This window comes from Haemaphysalis longicornis, unplaced genomic scaffold (assembly GCF_048455015.1).
Source record: "Haemaphysalis longicornis isolate Haplotype H1 unplaced genomic scaffold, Haemaphysalis longicornis Haplotype H1 scaffold_5, whole genome shotgun sequence".
NCBI classification, from domain to species: domain Eukaryota; kingdom Metazoa; phylum Arthropoda; class Arachnida; order Ixodida; family Ixodidae; genus Haemaphysalis; species Haemaphysalis longicornis.
This window is the reverse complement of record NW_027526385.1, coordinates 90,377,521-90,394,632: the sequence shown is the minus strand read 5'-3', so window position 1 is coordinate 90,394,632 and position 17,112 is coordinate 90,377,521. Positions and strand designations below refer to the sequence as shown.

The 17,112-nt window shown below is 46.5% G+C and overlaps 1 protein-coding gene across 1 annotated transcript in view; it reads right to left on the bottom strand.

The window, feature by feature from the left end:
- Positions 1-16,649, bottom strand: part of LOC144139323 (multidrug resistance protein mrp-7-like) — a 46,457-nt gene extending 29,808 nt beyond the window's left edge. Inside the window, exons 1-7 of the mRNA XM_077671706.1 lie at positions 16,405-16,649; positions 14,973-15,176; positions 14,285-14,431; positions 13,571-13,664; positions 11,997-12,214; positions 7,297-7,473; positions 4,858-5,025 (exon numbers count right to left, since the gene is read on the bottom strand). Coding sequence (XP_077527832.1) covers positions 4,858-5,025; positions 7,297-7,473; positions 11,997-12,214; positions 13,571-13,664; positions 14,285-14,431; positions 14,973-15,176; positions 16,405-16,512 — 1,116 coding nt within the window. The 5' untranslated portion in view covers positions 16,513-16,649. The remainder of the gene's footprint in view (positions 1-4,857; positions 5,026-7,296; positions 7,474-11,996; positions 12,215-13,570; positions 13,665-14,284; positions 14,432-14,972; positions 15,177-16,404) is intronic.
- Between the last annotated feature and the right edge of the window lie 463 nt (positions 16,650-17,112).

Sequence of the window (17,112 nt, the reverse complement as noted above, 5' to 3'; positions counted from 1 at the left end):
TGATTGCTAGGCCGCTGAGGCAGGAAACGTCACGCTATGGATTGTGTCAGTTTGCTGTCTGTCGGTTCGCGTTCTGGTGCGCAATGGCTATTCTTGTTGGTGTTGTTATGACCTAAGCTTTTATGAAGCCTAGTGCATTATTCTCCTTTTCAAATTCAACTTCTGTACCACTGGCATCTTTCTATCTGCGGCCTCTGTACCAACCGTAACCAAGCATAACTCTACGCGCTTCCAAAGTGTTTTATAAATGTCTAGAATAACAGGCGCTTGTTCTGCGTTATTGTTTTACCCGTCATTCAAATTCGTTTCTATTGCTTCGGTGCACTCATGCCACTGACTTTCCCTGCATTTGTAGTACTTCACCCCCGCCACCACCACGAAATCTGAAGGCTGCTTCCAATAGTCGCACAAAAAGGCTCACACACACGCGCACACGCGCACACGCACGAACGTTAAACGTTAGCCTTACCTCAACCAAGAATCGTGATCGAGCAGCCTGAAACCGTCTCACGCTTAAAAATGAGGGAGAGAGAGAGAGAACAAACTTTATTTTCCGCAGGACCTAAGTCCAGGTCCTAATTTCAAAGTTCAATTCACGGGATCCACGTAGTACTCCAGAATGTCCGTGCTGATCCGGTGCACGTGTTTGTAGAGAGCTTCCTGGGCAGCCTGGATGTTTACTGTCGGCGGTGGAGACAAGAGCTCCCAGGAGGTGATGGAGGCGAGAGATGAGTCAAGTGATGGCAAGGTGCAGTCCCAATAGGAATGAGGGATGTATGAGTACGAAGAACAGGTGGGACAGGAAGGATGACCAGGGCACCGATAGATGCGGTGAAGAATGTGATGGGAGGGGAGTGAAGAGGTTTGAGCCTGCCGAATGAGGCACGCAGCCTCACGAGTTCGACGGGAACTGGGGGGTGGGTACAGGGTACGTGATAGGCGTTGGGCGTGTAATTGGTAACGGCGGGAAGCGCGGTGTTGAGTACGAACCGTCGACGGGTGGTACAAGGTTGGCCAGGACATGGGCGGACCCGGGAAAGGTACTCGGGTGAGCGCGTTTGCTATGGCGTTTCCGCACATGCCAGCGTGGCCAGGAACCCAAACCAGTGTGGAGCGGGGCCGAGGATTCGATGCAAGTATCGGAGTGACAAATTCAGTAGTGTGTGGGTGAGTCTCATGGAGAGCGAAATTACGAAGGGCTGACTGACAGTCGGAGAAGATATATACTGGCGTGCTGGTAGGAACAGTAAGAGTGGCGTGCTCTATTGCAAGGGCAATGGCGTATTCTTCGAGAGAGGTCAAACCCGGTGGGGAAAGAAAGGAAAGCGTGGCAGTCTAAAGAAGGGAGTTGGAGACATGAAGCCGTGCCCGTCGAGTTTGAGGGGATGTCGCTGGCGTCAGTAAAGTAAACAATGGAACCATGGGAGAGTAGAAAATTAATTCGTCTGGAGAGGGCCAGAACGCGCAGTGCACGACGAGCAGGGTGTCGATCAGGGTTCATGTTGCGGGGCAAAGGCTCAACCCATAAATTAGTGAAAGTCGCCCAAGGAGGGTGATCCGGTGGTATGGGGCGTAGTTTCGAAGTGGGGTAGTTAAGTGTATTGAGAATGGCACGACCTTGGGCAGGAGTCTACAGGCGTTCGAATTGGGCCTGGCGATGGCACGCAATGCGTTCTTCAAGAGTATTATATATCCCTAGTTCCAGAAGGGTGGCGCTGGGGACGGAATTGTGTATAGTATACGGGACATAACAAAAGCATCGATGATGCGGAGCAGGTGATGCTCGTGCAGTCCAGCTCTTCGGTTGGCGACCCGGCGGAGGAGATGGGATAGCTGAGTGATCTGATTGTGAAGTGTGCGCAGAGGCGGTAAAGAGGTGCCCGCATAATGTACGGTGAGACCGAGAATCCGAAGGGTGTCAACATGCGGTATAAGGCTGCCAAAAATTTGTACCTGAGGAAGAAGGCGGTCCGGTGCTACTCCACGCTTGTTACTGACTACGAGTAGAGCGGATTTTGAAGGCGAAATAGAGAGGCCGACAGACGTGACATAGCCTTGGATGACGTCACACGCTTGCTGAAGAGTGTCCTCCAGTTGGCCGGGACTGCCCTTGGTTGACCAGAGCGTGATGTCATCCGCGTATATAGAGTAGGAGAGAAGGGGGATGACATCTAATAGTGGAGGAAGCGAAGCTAAAGCGATGTTAAAAAGGGTGGGTGACAGGGTAGAGCCTTGGGGGGTACCAGCTAATAGATAGAACGGGGGCGAAGTAGAGCCCGGGATAGAGAAAGAAGCGGTACGGTTAGAGAGGAACGAACGGATGTAGGTATACATGCGAGATCCGCAGTTAGTTTTGGCTAAGTTTTCGAGAATGGCAGTGTGCTGAACATTAGCGAAGGCCTTATGAATGTCGAGAGCAAGGATGCCACGGAGCTGAGAGGAGCTACGAAAGCCGTAGACGTCATGGGAAATACGGAGGAGGGTATCCTGAGTGGATATGTAGTGGCGGAATCCAGTTTGGGTGAAAGGGAGGGCAGAGTTGTGAGAAAGGTGCCATTCAAGGCGCGTCAATGCCATACGCCCAAGCAATTTACCAACACAAGACGTAAGCGAGATAGGGCGAAGATTTGGAAGAGTGTGTGGTTTGCCTGGTTTCGGGATCAAAATAATTTTGGAATGTTTCCAAGACGCCAACAGTTCGCCACTGAGCCAGATGTGGTTAAAGAGAGCCAGGATTTCTGAAAGTGCGCTGTCGGGAAGGTTGCGAAGTAGTTTATAAGTTATTCGATCTTCCCCTGGCGTCGTATTGCGACGAAGGGTGTTGAGCGCCCGGTGCAGTTCTGTTACTGTAAAAGGCTGGTCAAGGGGGGACGGTGGGAAGTCTCGGCGTGGAAGCGCAGAAGCAGGAATGTGTGTACTAGTAGGGTATATGAGTAAGCGAAGGTCCTCTGCTAGTGTGTTAGGATGTTGCTTTGTCGAGAGGAGGATGCGGGGAACAGGGTGGACCGGTGAGGAAGGTTGAATGAGCGAGCGGAGGAGGGACCAAGCCCGCTTGGTGTTCATTGCTGGATTGAGAGAGTCACAGAAATTCCACCAGTTCAAGCGAGCTAATTGATCCGCGTAGGTCTGGGCTTCTTGTGTGAGGATGTTAATTCAACGGCGCAGGAGACGGTTGGCTTTGTTCCGGCGCCAGCGGCGAATTAGTGAGCGGCGCGCGTCCCAAAGGTGCACGAGATGTGGGTCTATGAAAGGGGCATCGGCTGTCGGGGCAACATATTTCGTGTGCCGATCATGATTGCGCATGAGAGCACGAAGCCAAGCGTCAGGATTAAATGGGTCAATTGTGGGGAGATCCGACAGGCGGAAATGATGCCAGTCGGTGAGAGCCACGCGTGATCCCGGACGAGGTTGGGTCCGCATGAACGGTAAACGGATTTCAATAATGGAATGGTCGCTTCCGAGGCTTTCGTGTATGTGTGACCACGAAGGGCTGCCTGTGCCCTGGAAGAACGACAAGTCTGGGGAGGTGTCGCGTTAGACTGAGTTGCCGAGGTGGGTTGGGAGGCGGGATCGTTCAGGAGACAAAAACGGCCCGGACTGATTGCAGTGGCCAAAGTTCGGCCCGTTGGGCTGGCCTTAGTGTACCCCCAAAGGGGGTGTGGGCAATTGAAGTCCCCCAACACCAGCGTAACCTGATCCTTGGGAGGGGAGTGGGCAAAATAGGGTGAAAGAGAGGGTAGTGGTTTGTTTGGGCGAGGATAGACGTTGATTATTTTGATGGTAAGGGCCGAATTTGGATCTGGTTTAATGAGGATGCCATTTGCATGGAAATGTGGGCTAGTGTAGGAAGTGAGGTCCACGGGGGTGTAGATGAGGCTTTTTGTAATAAGGGTGATGAGATTGAGGGTGGTGGGATTGTCAGCAACGCCTGTGTGATAGGTATCGTAGCCAGGAATTTGGGGGAGGTAGAAAGCTTCTTGAAGAAGAATCAAGTCCGGCTGAGGCGTTTGTGATGAAAGGAGAGTTTTGAGAGAGGAGAGTTTGCGACGGAGTGCAAGCAGTGCAAGCAGTGCACGAAACGAATCGAGTTTGTAATTTCTGAGTTAGCATACGTCCAATCTAATTAGCTGAATGAAACTTGGTGGGAGGAGCTTTTTGTTGTGGATAAACATGGCACTGTCTGTTCCCCTCCCGGGACGTGGGAATCTCACTGTGTGTAACAGACCGACCCAAAGCCCTCGACCAGGGAGCACAGCAGTCAGGCCACTTCGGGCAATGAGGTTTCCGCGTTGAAATGTACCACCAGCACTACGGGCGTGCCATCAGTGAGTGCATAAAGCCTGGCGGCACATGCATGCTTCCCTCCACCTGTGAACTCATAACCAGCAACCGGTGATGTGCTGCGCGTGCTTGGACAGGAAAGACACCGGCCTAAGTGTCGCTCCGCAAGCCCTTCAATGCTGGATGGGAAACGCACACCCGCAGGCAGGAAAGCGCACCGTTTCGAGCGTGAGTGGAGAAGACGCCGGCGCAGGAGACAAAACCGAACGAAACCAGAGACGCTGAATTCGAAGGTGTATATTTGCCTCTCTCCACAGCCGCTATTCCAATGCTGGGGGTAAATTTCTATTGGGGGATGTGCAGTTCCCTGAATGCGCTCAAGTCTTGACTTCCGTTTTGGTACTAGTAAGCGCACCTGGTTGGTGACTTTAATGCGGTTTAACTTTGTCGGAACCTAGTGAACGCAGACTTGCATTGTCCGTGTGGATACAGTCCGGGATACTAAGTCAGGGACTAGATAGTCACTACCTGTGAATACGTGCCTAGAAACTTAAGCAATGATGAAGGTTCTCTTACCTTGTCTTTGAGCAAGCCTTCGGGGCCGATGACCTGTGTGAATACCTTGGCTGCCACGTGCACGTCCAGACCACTCAGAGTGTCGTCTATAAGGTAGACGTCGCTGTTGCTGTAGGCAGCGCGAGCCAGCGCCACCCTCTGCTTCTGGCCTCCACTCAGTGTCTCCCCCTGGGCCAAGTTCGTACAGTCGTGGAGGTTCCCCCAAAAAACAGTTCCTCTGGGCCCAAAAGTTTCCCTTGTATGCTTTGATGGGGAAAAAGTATCTTTGTCTTTGTCTTGAGTTTCGTTCTTATTGTTGGCGTGCATTTTTTCGAAGGGACTACTGGTGACCGCTTGCCTGTCGCATCTGGTCCTGAAAAGCTAAACCTGCACAATGATCCGCACAGTAGCGGATGGGGTGGATCAGCAAGACCTCTTAGGCTTCCCTAACAACAACTACAATGACGGTTAGCATGGTCCAAATCCGCAAACACCCGTCGCGGTGGCTCAGTGGCTAAGGCGTTGCGCTGCTGAGCACGAGGTCACGGGTTCGATTCCCGGCCGCGGCGGCCGCTTTTCTGATGGAGACGAAAAGCTAAAACGCCCATGTGTTCGACATTTCGGCGCACGATAAAGATCCCCCGGTGGACAAAATTAATCCGGAGCCCTCCACTACGGCGCGCCTCATCGCCTGCGTTGCGTCGGCGCGTTAAACCCCACAATCAATCAATCAAATCAAATCCGCAAACGTTGCTCCACAAAAATGCGCTTGTGTGGGGATACATTCCGTCAGCAAATCGACGGTGAGGATGATGCAAGAAAAATTATGTACTTTAACGCATGTTTTTCGTGAAACAAATTCGTGCCACTCAACATAAAATTCGAAAACATTGCTTGCCTATCAGAAGCGAATCTGGTAACGTAATTCTGCATCTTTTACCATCATTCCACGTTCTTGAAAAACGCCAGCAGCATCCGTTTTGTTGTATATTGCGCGGGATTACCCAAACAAAAAAGGTATATAGGGCAAGACAGCTCCAGAAGAAAATGCCTTCTACAACGTCACTTTTTTAGACCCGAAAGTGCCCTTGTGATAAGTTATGTGTGTGTGTTAAGTGTTCGCTAGTATGATGATTTCCTTAGTCAGTAACCAACTCGCCCAACTTACCACCTTAGTTGCCCTTGTGATAACCGATTACGCTGGCTTTGATATACAAAGGTGGTAAAAAACCTTGCCTACGACATTTCTGGTGCACGAGTAATACGCTTGGGGGGCCTGAAGTTTGCAGAATATTTTTAATGCAAGCCCTATGGCCATAACCGAGATCCCACATGTAAAACTTGAGATCAATCACAGTGCGTGCAGTCCAAATTCCCTGTGGAACAACTTTACGAGCTGAAAGCATTCCGTCGTCTTTAAAATTGTATTGTTCTTAGAACCCCATGCCGATCACTAACGTCGGCAGTGTCGTAACGTGTTGTCATAGCCGGATTCAATCCTTGCTAGTAATCATTCAACAATGCCCGAGTGCATAGGAACTTGCATGTCCTTTCCAGATTTTTTTTACTTGCGTCAATTGGATAGCAGCTGCAAACTGCAATTTACTGACAACGAACACTTAATGCCTTACTACAGAGAGACGGAACTTTAACAGAGCAATGTCGGAGATATGCACACGCAAATATCTCGTGAAAATTAGGTCTTCTTGCGTGCTTTTCTGACAGGTATCTTTAAGGCCCACGTCGATACAACGACACAGCAGCGAACCTTTTTATTGTCCTTTTTCCATTTTAATCCACGTTTATCCATCTAAATCCGCCTTATCCTACCTAATCCATCTTGAGCGCTCTCATGATAACTTCATCCACAATATCCTGTCCTCATTTGCTTTTTCGTATCTTAATCCACATTTATACATGTTGGTTCATTCTATTGCACTGTAATCCATCTTATTTACTTTATTCCAACCATAATCTACTTGATTCTCAGCATCATTGATTTAATTCATCCTAATCCAACATCAATCACGCTAAGCGATCGCAACGCACCATCGTCCGCCTTAATTAATCCTAATCCGCCATATTGCGTCTCATTCCGCATAGATCGCTACTGAATACTTGTTACTATTAATTGCTCACCAATCGTAATTCCATCTGATTCGCTCTATCCACCTTCATCCAACCCTGGTCGACCTTAATGTACCTTAATTTACTTTACTCCCATCTTACTAATTATTGCTACAAATCACTACAAGAATAGTAATCAACTTGGGTAATCTTTAGTCATCTCTCAAGCACGGCAGACGTTGTTTGGTTCGCTTCTGCGCTTCCTTGCTTCAGTTCGGTTTTTATGTGATTCGTGACTACACCAGGTCATTCGAGGCCAACCGTCCAATGAGTCGTATGATGCTTTGGGCTTAATAATTCAACGCTAGCAAGCTAGTCAATGATTATGGTCACCCTTTCTCCCACTTCTGTGAGGTCGCCGGCCGGCAGCACTGCGAGGTCGCTGATAAGCTCGCACGCCTTCAAAACTTGGTTGTAGCGGAAAGGTTTCATTGGTTTTCCAAACAGGACGTTGTCTCGTATGGACATGTTGAAAATGCAGGCAGCCTGGGGAACGTACGCCACTCGCCCCTGGGAAGCGCAAGGCACATGCTGAAGCAATTGGAAGGCCGTAACATTTAAGACCAACATTCGCGAAATAGCCAGGCACGCGGGAACCAAAAACCCCAACCAGGATTTTAAGAAGGGCTCCTAAACAACAATTTTTTTTTAAGTTTCGCGATGTTATAACGAATTAGTGCTGTTCCATGCGAAAACTCGGATTCAGTTTTTTCGAACGTTCTGCATGTTGTAAGAAACAGGTTTTTTTTTTACACAAGTTTAGTAAGTTTTCTGAAACTTTAACTGCACCCGGAATTTTTCTATTTTATTTCGTTAGTTGCTCGCGCGAAAAGGGAGTAGTTATTTGCTCAGAGCATTAAAGGGACCTTGCAACACTTTTCCTAACCTTTCTCTAAACATTACAATTTTCTCTATTTCCCGGTATTGGCGCTCTCCTAGCGTTTGAATTACGTCATTAGAGCGATGTAGTGCCTATAGCACAGCTTTCTTTCAGTTGCAGCAATAAAAGTATTCGGTAGCCACTTTTAAAAAAAACGCCACAAAAGCAGAGCAGAAACGGGAGCCGGTTCTGTGGCGACGAGCAACACACGCCGTGCCGATTTCTGCTGGCGATAACTATGACCTTAAAAGTGCTTGCACACCCAAAACAAGAGGTGAAAGCGTGTATCGGAAGTGTTGCAGACTCCCTTTGACCCCACAGAAATATGAGTAAGTGAGAATTTCTTCCTCATCAATACTGAACGCATGCTTGCCGATATCGCTAATATCAAAGTCTGTGGCAATAACGCAGCCATGTCTGCTTTGAAAGGGAAGGAAACTGAGGTAAGCACGATCGTCATCAACTAGACTTGGCACACATATGACATACTGCTGCGGCAAGTACAGAGTGCGTTCGTTCATTGCGCGGGAAGTTAAAAAAATCAAATTTTGACGACAAACTTCGAGAGTGCGATCATCAAGCGAGTGCGATCATTATACGAGTAAATATGGTACTTTATGTTACATTGGCGTAAATTTGTATCTTATTATATGACTGTTTTAACTCGTTTAGGCTACGTATCAATAACCTGTTTCGAGTTGAGATGATTATTAAATTATTCAATGAATGCATGAATGAAAGAATTATTTCGTTGACAAAACATTCTGTACACCAGAGGACTGATTTTGTCCATGGAAGGAAAGAAGGGGAATATTTACTTTTTAAAATTTCGAGGGTGCCTAATCACGTCTCATGATCGAGTGATTACGAAAGCATCACCGTAAAATTTTGGAATTTTTCCGCTGATTATAATCAAAGTACTTTTTGTCTGGCGGGCTGTTGCTCGCCTGTTGCCTACTGTTAATTTCTACATAACCACATCTTGCCTTACCAAAGAAAGCGCATTTAGCTTGAACGCTGTTTGCCTTCGAGTAATTGCTTCTGTAATTGGCATGCTCATATTGTTCACATAGGGATTAGCACATATCAAAATGCACACTTTTAACTAAAGGTCCCACCCATTCACTAGGTACACGTTAACCCCTTTCCCTTTGCGTGTTTTTCTTCCGTGTCAAATTATGACTGGCCACGTACCTGCTGCCATTGCCACACAAAGATGACATTTAGCGATTCTTACTTTTGGGGCCAGTGATATTCCTTCCTCTGCAATGATAATGCTGAAATTACTGGTGTAAACCTCAGTAAATGTCTCCAACACATGTTTTAAGCTGAAAGGCCACATCAAAACCGCTAAGTTACCTTTACACAGACGCAGCCGCTGAGTATTAGGCTGCGGTGCTGTAAGGGTGCTGGAAGAGACTCGTAATTCCTCTGCCCCCGCTTTGAATCCTACTCAGGTATTCTCTCCAACTCGGTTACCCTCTATGTTTATTTTTTGAGCCTTCGGTCATTTTCTGGACCACCCATCGGCTATTTTTGTCACCCAGGGGTGCTAGATTTCCGCCTAGCTATTAAGCAATGCTTTCGTATTGCAAGGACTGATGCCGCTAGGCTGCTTCGTCAGTTCACGCGGAGGACCTGTGCACCCGCGCCTCCACAACCAGGACCCTCTACTCCAGCGTCGTCTTCCGTGTGGGCTGACTCGATTACAGTCTACTTTACTTTGTAGGCTTTGGTTGGGAGTGGCCTTCACGAAAGCCTACTCCTTCCTCATCGGGATGGCCAGTAGTGCTCACTGCGACGCCTGCGAGGTTGAAGAGACAATCGACCATGTGCTTTGTTGTTGCCCCGAGTATTCATCGGAAAGACGCGTTTTGGCAGCCGAGCTCAGAAGATTGGACAATCAACAGTTCAAGCTAGAGACTATTCTAGGACAAAGACCCCTACAATCGACTTCGCAGAAGGCAACAAAAACCCTTCTGCGTTTTATGAAGGACACAGGTTTAGCTGAGAGACTCTAGTGCCCACGAAGGGACTAAAGCGTGTGCGCGACCCCGCTCCTATCCCCCCTTTTTCGCCTGCCATCTCTTTTATCTCCTGAACACCCCTTCCCCAGTGCCAAGTAGCAATCCGCGCTCTAAACCTGGATAACCTCTCGGCCTTTCCTTTCGCTTTTCTCCTCCTCCTCCTTTCGTATTGCTTTCGTAATTCGAGAAAAATACATCGAGGGGACTCCTAAAAACCGTTCCGCAGCACTTCTTCCTTTACCTATAGCCCACGCAGTTGTAGTAAGCTAAAAAAGCAACAAAATAAAGACAACTGTACAATTATTTGGTTTATCAGATTTGGGATATGTTTCGATGCGAGTTAAATGACACTTCAGAAAACGTCCGTCGTTGTTGACACAACAAAAATAGTTTTGAATCCTGATGCTGACTTCTGTATTATTCAAAACGCACGAATTGAGTCCTCGGGTTGCAGATCCCCAGAATGTCGCCTGTCTTAATTGAGCCTATGTTTCCCGAAATAATAAAGATTGAAGATAAGCGGAGTTCTTGGCGCACGCCTAGAAACTTTTGTTGCTACAACGTCGCCTTACTCAGGATTAAATGGCTCAGATTTTTACACATACTTACTCGCAATCTATCTTCGTTTCTAAGCCCGATGCTGGCGCTGCTGAAAGCCACGCAAGAGTACAAAAACGAGCAGAAAAACAAGAATGCTGGACAAATATCTCGTTAATGTGATAGATGGCAGTATTGGATCTGAGCCAAGTGTTTGATCTCTGACAATAGTGAGTTGCAAGGCACATCATAACCCTATATAACGCTGCGCAATAACATAAGGGGCTGGTGCTGGCGAAATTCCGCAGTGCCGCGATCCAAAAACGTAACAACATTTTGAAAGGGTAAAATTTATTTTTGAATCTTAGACTGCAAAACAACCACAACAAAGCCGTGCCATTTGCAGACACATTTTTGCTAATTTTTTAAAGGTCAATTGTCAATAAAAATAAAGTTTAACTATACATATTCTCGAAATTTCTGCTTTATAATTGTCGAAATGTGAATTGTCATTAAAAAATGGCAGCATCTCCACTCCGTGGATGATGGCGAGGGTGCCGAGTACGGGGACTCGAAATGACATCCAAGTTGTGCCCTGAGTGACATCCGATTTGCGCCCAGACCGTCAATTCATTTGAGCCGTGAGTTGCACCACGGTTATTCCCTAAACAAAACGGCTACTCACGGCTCAAATAGAATTTCGCTTGACTTTCGCTTGACGGTGGTGTGTGCACGGATGGACGCGGACGGACACTGGGAGGTCGTAAGGTACTCCGCAACATCACAGGCGAGGAAGTAAGCCGTTTGAATCTCGGGTTTTAAATCACGGTGGTAGCCCAATGGGAATGACAGCTGACACTGACTCGGTCTGGTCTGCAAGATACAGGCTGGAGTCCTGGCGGTGCCAGTGTGATTTTTTTTTTTGCGATTGTAAATGCTATGCGCACGGACGCCGACAGACATTGCATGGCCCTAAGGGGCTACGCACCTAAAATAAAGTGTAACTATACTTAGTCTTAAAAACTCTGCTTTATAATTGTCGGACACGTTAACATAAAACACTTGCCGCCCCTGTGCTGTGCGTGTCATTTGACCACCTTTCTGCTTGCTTGATTGCCATTTTGCATTGAAAGAGCAGAAGATCTCAGCGCCTTTCTTTAGCTGCAAAGTGAAGATTTGGGATTTCTGCTATGAATTTCTGTCTGGAAACGGTGCAGGTATATTACGGTGCATAGGAATGAGGCAGCACTGACTAAGAGTTACTTTATCTGTGACTCACGACATTATCTGTAAACCCATATGCGTTACAAATGCGCCCCTCACTACCATGTGCACCAGAAACTAATGCATTAAAACAAACGACTCTTAAACTTAGCTAAATCCTCTTCAAACAGTGCGATAAAATGGTATAAAAAAAGTGCATAAAAATAGGGAATAAATTAAACTTTCACTATTACTGTATAGCCGAGTTAAATCGTCAGCGGCGGAATTTTGCAAATGAGTACCTTTTCACAATGTGCATTCAAAGCTGGCTACATAGCACAAACTTGGCGAACTTCTGCATAGCATTGACATTTCAGTGTGCTTACTGTAATGTGCACAGTTCCTCCGAGACATCGCAGTTCACCGAGCATGGCCTCAAGCAGAGCAGTCTTCCCACTTCCAACAACTCCGACCACGCCAACCAATGTCCCCGGCGGGATGTCGAGGTTCACGTCCGAAAGCGCGACCTCTCCTTGAGCAGGGTTTTCGTAACTTTCCTGTCGGCCGGTCCAGGCAAACGTGCATTTCTTCATTAATACAGTACCTTTGGACAAAAAAACAGATGTTCTTTGTCCACTCTCTATGGTACAAGCATCTTTCCTTAAAAGGTACATGAACACAAAAACATCCTGCACCATCTCCACTAAAGTGAAACCTGGGGAGGGGCGAAGTATGCACTGTGTAAGTGTATTCCTGGCGCTTTGGAGGTTTTGCCAAAGGAGATGAAACCGTTCGGGGGTAGAGGTATACAGCTTTGCTGTAAAAGTCTCTGGTCTTTGAAGCACGAAGCTCCCTAGCGCGAGGCGTAAACAAATGCCCTGGTGTTTTTTACAGTACGAGTTACGTTCTAGCGTGAGGTGTAAACGAGTTTCCTGTGTTTTAGTACCGTGACTACATGAGACGACAATTACGACGACGACGACAGGAGACGCCAACAGCCCGAGCCCCGGAGGGGCTTCGCCCCTAATAAAACAATGTTAAATTTGAGAGAACTGGGTAAATAGCTCTGCTCGTTCCATCAACTAAAGGCGCTCTTTGAAACAAAAAAAAATGAAGAAATGTTTCCAAACTTTCTTTTTTCCCGCTACAGTGAGGTAATATGGACAAGAATGACATAACTTGGGACACCACTAAAGACATATTTTGCGGCGCCTTAACAGCACGCAAGCGCAGAAGTGATACGATGAAACGAAACTAGAAGCCTCACTACAATAGCCCAGTCATGCTTCTTGCCGGTAGCCTAGGCCGGCATCCGCCAATCGCACAAACATTATTCTGTGATATCATAGAGAGATTGCCCGAAATTGGCTGCAGAGTCACCTTTGTTCTGCTTTCTATATTATCTCGATTATTCTTTTGAAGCTTGCGATAAAACTGGTATCATTGTTCTCGGGGGAAAGCGGTCTTTTTTAACCAATCTGGCATTTTTTTTCCAGGGCCACTCTACTTTTGCAGATCATGTGATCAGTGCAAGGTATTTTCTTGTTACAGAGTGGCAGAGGATACAATCACGGGCCAGGTTAAGCGCATCACACTTTCAGAAACGTTCACATCCTGACCGCAAAAATGGTAACTCGTTCTTTTACGGGGTTGAAAAGAACAAAAGCGCAACCCATGTATCCGAAAAAGATAGCTGTAGATATCGCATTATATTTTGCATAGAGCCCGGATGCGAAAAGGCTTCGAATACTTATTCCAGTGTAAACTGTCGTTGTCCTAGTAACAAATAATCCGAGGGGTACCTCGGAGAACAAAACACAATAGCAACACCTATGCGTAGTACTAAAATATTAGTGTTCTTATATGGACCATACGGTAGTTGCATCCTAACTAAGAGAGTGTTGTTTATTAGAAGATATTCAAAACACGTTTTATTGTGTAACTAATGTAGTACACTTACCTGGAATAAAATTTGCACCACTTTTAGCACTCAGATCAGTACTTCGTTCCTCGGCCGTGATAGCTTTTGCAAGCCTCTTCAATCCCTGCCATGCCTACAGGCAGCAAGATAAGATGTCTTAAATGTAAAAAATTGCCGTGCGGTTCAGCTCAATAGCATGCTCTGCAGAGATCCTCTTAAAACACGTTCATAAAAGTAACTCTAATGTGTCATCAATGTTTGTGTAAATGAGCTTAATTCCGTCCCGTGAAAAGGACGGGCTAGGATAATGCTATTAGTCCGGAAACTGGGATCACGAAGCCTTTTATCGGCATCTCTTTTGCCAGTGTCAGCCTATGCTTAAGAGCATTTGACGTTATTGCAGCAAAAATAACCAATGATTTAAAACAAAAAAGGTATTCACAGGTAAAACATCAATAACAGTAGTATGGATGAGTTGGTTAAAGCGCAAACTTTTATAAAATAAATAAATTACTCCTTGAACACATGAGAGAATTTAGGCTTCCTGTATGAAGTACTTTAATTGTGAAGGCGTGTGTTTTCAGTGCAAGCGGTTCCCGTTATCTGGGGTAACAGCACGAATGCTGTTGCTTCCCTAATGGTGCAAAACGTACATGATTATGTAGATAGAAAACTATTCCTAAATCTCTGCTTTGGAACCAACCTCGACCGCAAATGTTGGCAACCTTACACAACCACGATCTGCAGACGTACCATACTCCTGTAGCGTAGATTAATAGCCATGCTTATAAGCATGACTTCCGAAATGGAGAGCATATAGAGGGATGAAAATGAATGGGCAGGGGTCAAGCTCGCGGAGCCGTTCACGGCCACAAGCGTTCCAAAAAGTATAATTGTCATCTGCAAACAAATGAGGTTTAGAAATACGGTTACTTTAGTTAGAGCCAGTTAATTTACACTGACACTGAGAAAACTGCAGCGAAAGGAAACCGGAATCAGGAGCAGAAAGAAATAAAGGACAACGTGGTTCTATAAACATTGTTGTAGTGTAATTCAAATCACGCGCGTCTCCACCATACGGCAGCGCTGGCATCGAGGCACCCCGCCTGGAGCAGTAGAACGCGGAAAATTTAAATTGACTTGAGCAAACCTCTAGCGTGTTATTTTGGGAGGAACGAGACTGGATAGCAACAGCATAAGAGGTCAGCGGGAAAAAGAAAGGAGGCGTTTACAAGGCAGGGGCGCCAGTCGACCATCGTCTTTCGTCGACATTTGCAACAAAGGGAGCAAATACGCGGCCATGGTTTTAATTTTCTCTTGCGAAAATGAATCCAACATCTACATTTAATGAAACAACACGGCGAACAGCAGTTATTTATTGACGGTTATCCTATAGCTAACGAAAGTAATTATGCGTAACGGTAAGTAATCATATACTCACCACGGAGCTGGACGAGCACTGCAGCGAGTCAAGAAAGCCATCAGACAGGTTGTTGAGAAATATATAAAAGGCCTCTTTCTTCCGGTATTTGGTAACAGTATCGGTCGCAGCCTCTTCCCATGCGTAAAATTTCACCAGCCGCACACACGATAAGACATCGGCCAATTTTCTCAAGCGCTCATCGCGGTAGTGGTTGATGTGTCTCTGTTGATTGAAAGATAAAAAAAACATACTAATAAATACATCCTGTGGTTTTTGAAAGAACGGAAAGAATCTTACAATGATTCGTGCATGCACCTGTCACGAGTGATCATTATTGCATTGGATAAAACAAACTTGTATTTTGGGGCCAGTACACCGTTATTTCCATGAATTTCAAATTACGTCCAGGAATGATTTCAGCTCGGCTGCAGATATTCCGTTTTTACGTCGTGCACCATAGGAAATGTTATGGTTAATTTTACAGACAAACCTCCATGCCTACGAAAGCGGCTACAGCTACAATGTGCATATAGATTAGGTGCAAATAAGATGGTATGAGGTAGTGCAGAAATTGAATCCTCTTCTTTTTCATTTTGTCGTAAAAGTCCCAGTGCATAATCATGAATTTTTGCAAACCCCAATGCCCACGCTGTCAACGCGCTCATGGCACGCTGACGCTTGTTTTAATACCCTGATTCACACCATCGGCTCATGGATAATAAAGCTGTTTTAAAGCTCAGATACACTCACGCCCCCTTGCGTTCATATTCTGCTAGAGATTTGCTGATCTTATTCCGTGAACACTCATCCGTAGGGCATTTTTATTATTTTATAAAGTCTGCACTTCGTGTGCCCGCTACTAGGCGAAGTACAAGGTGCCCCAAAAAGAAAACGGAGCACGACTTCGTGAAATGAGAATAATTTTTATGAGCGGCCCGGTTTTATTTTAGAATGAATTTCTTGAAAAGTTACTTAGAGGTGGCTGGCTAGGCACATGGCGGAGAAATTCCCTCAAAATCTCCGACCCTTGTTCCGTTTACTTTTTGGGGTACTTGTACATTTCATGCTTTCTCCTCAACTGTTCCGCGCCACCCGCCCCAGCAGCCACCACTTCGCGGATGTCCTCCAAGAAATCGTCCGAAGTTGGCTTCAGCCAACGCTCCCGAGAGGCCAATTAGCGTAACCCAATGTGCGAATTTGGCAAATAGAGGGTTGACCATGTGATTAAAGCTTTATAAATGGAATCTTTGTGGCGACTCAGGGCGTGGATGTGCGCGATTGTTCATGCGCCGATTCCTTCATGTGCTCTAATTGCACTTTTGCTTTGTCATTCGCCAAACTTCCGCATCGATCAAGCTGATTGACCTTTGTGGAGCGTTATAGCGAAGCCAACATGAGGAGGGTTTTAGGGTGCAAACCAAGTAATACATCAAGTAATGAACCTACTCACCCAGAAGTATGCCTGCAGCTTCGAGGCTACAACGTAAAGGATGATGCTGACCAGCTGCCATGCCACACAGCCTGTGACCGGCAAGACTCCCACTCGGCTGGCCAGCATCCACAAAAGGACAGGGAGACTAAGGATGCCCAGGGTGTCTCGCCCGATGAGGACGGCTGCGACGCTCAGCTTCTCTACATCAACCGCTACCACCGACACAAGGAATCCTGCTGGAGTCTCGGACAGTGCGCTGGCGCTCATGCGTGTCATCTTCACAGAAAATAGATAAATAACAGTGTCACGTTATGCATGTTATAATTAGTTAACCGTGACGTTGCAAACGACAAGGAATTCTCTTTGCAGTCAACACATAGGCTGCTACGGGTGGAGTATGATTACAGAGAATGGTTGTAACTTGTGTTTTGAGATCTACCCCGAAACAAGTAGTAAACTCCCGTGTAGCTCAGACGAGTACACAACCGTGGATTATTTACCTAAGCAGGTTTTACGGATTACTCTGAGTAAATGTTTTAGAAATACCACCTATTTCCTACGCCATTCTAGCAGCTTCTTACACTGTACTAGTGAAACGAACACTGTACAAGTACACGACCATTGGAAGCTTCACCTAATCAGGCTTTAAAAATAACCATCAGGGGAAGTTGTAATAGAAACAACATATATTTCCTAAGCCATTCCAGCAGCCTCTTACAATGCACC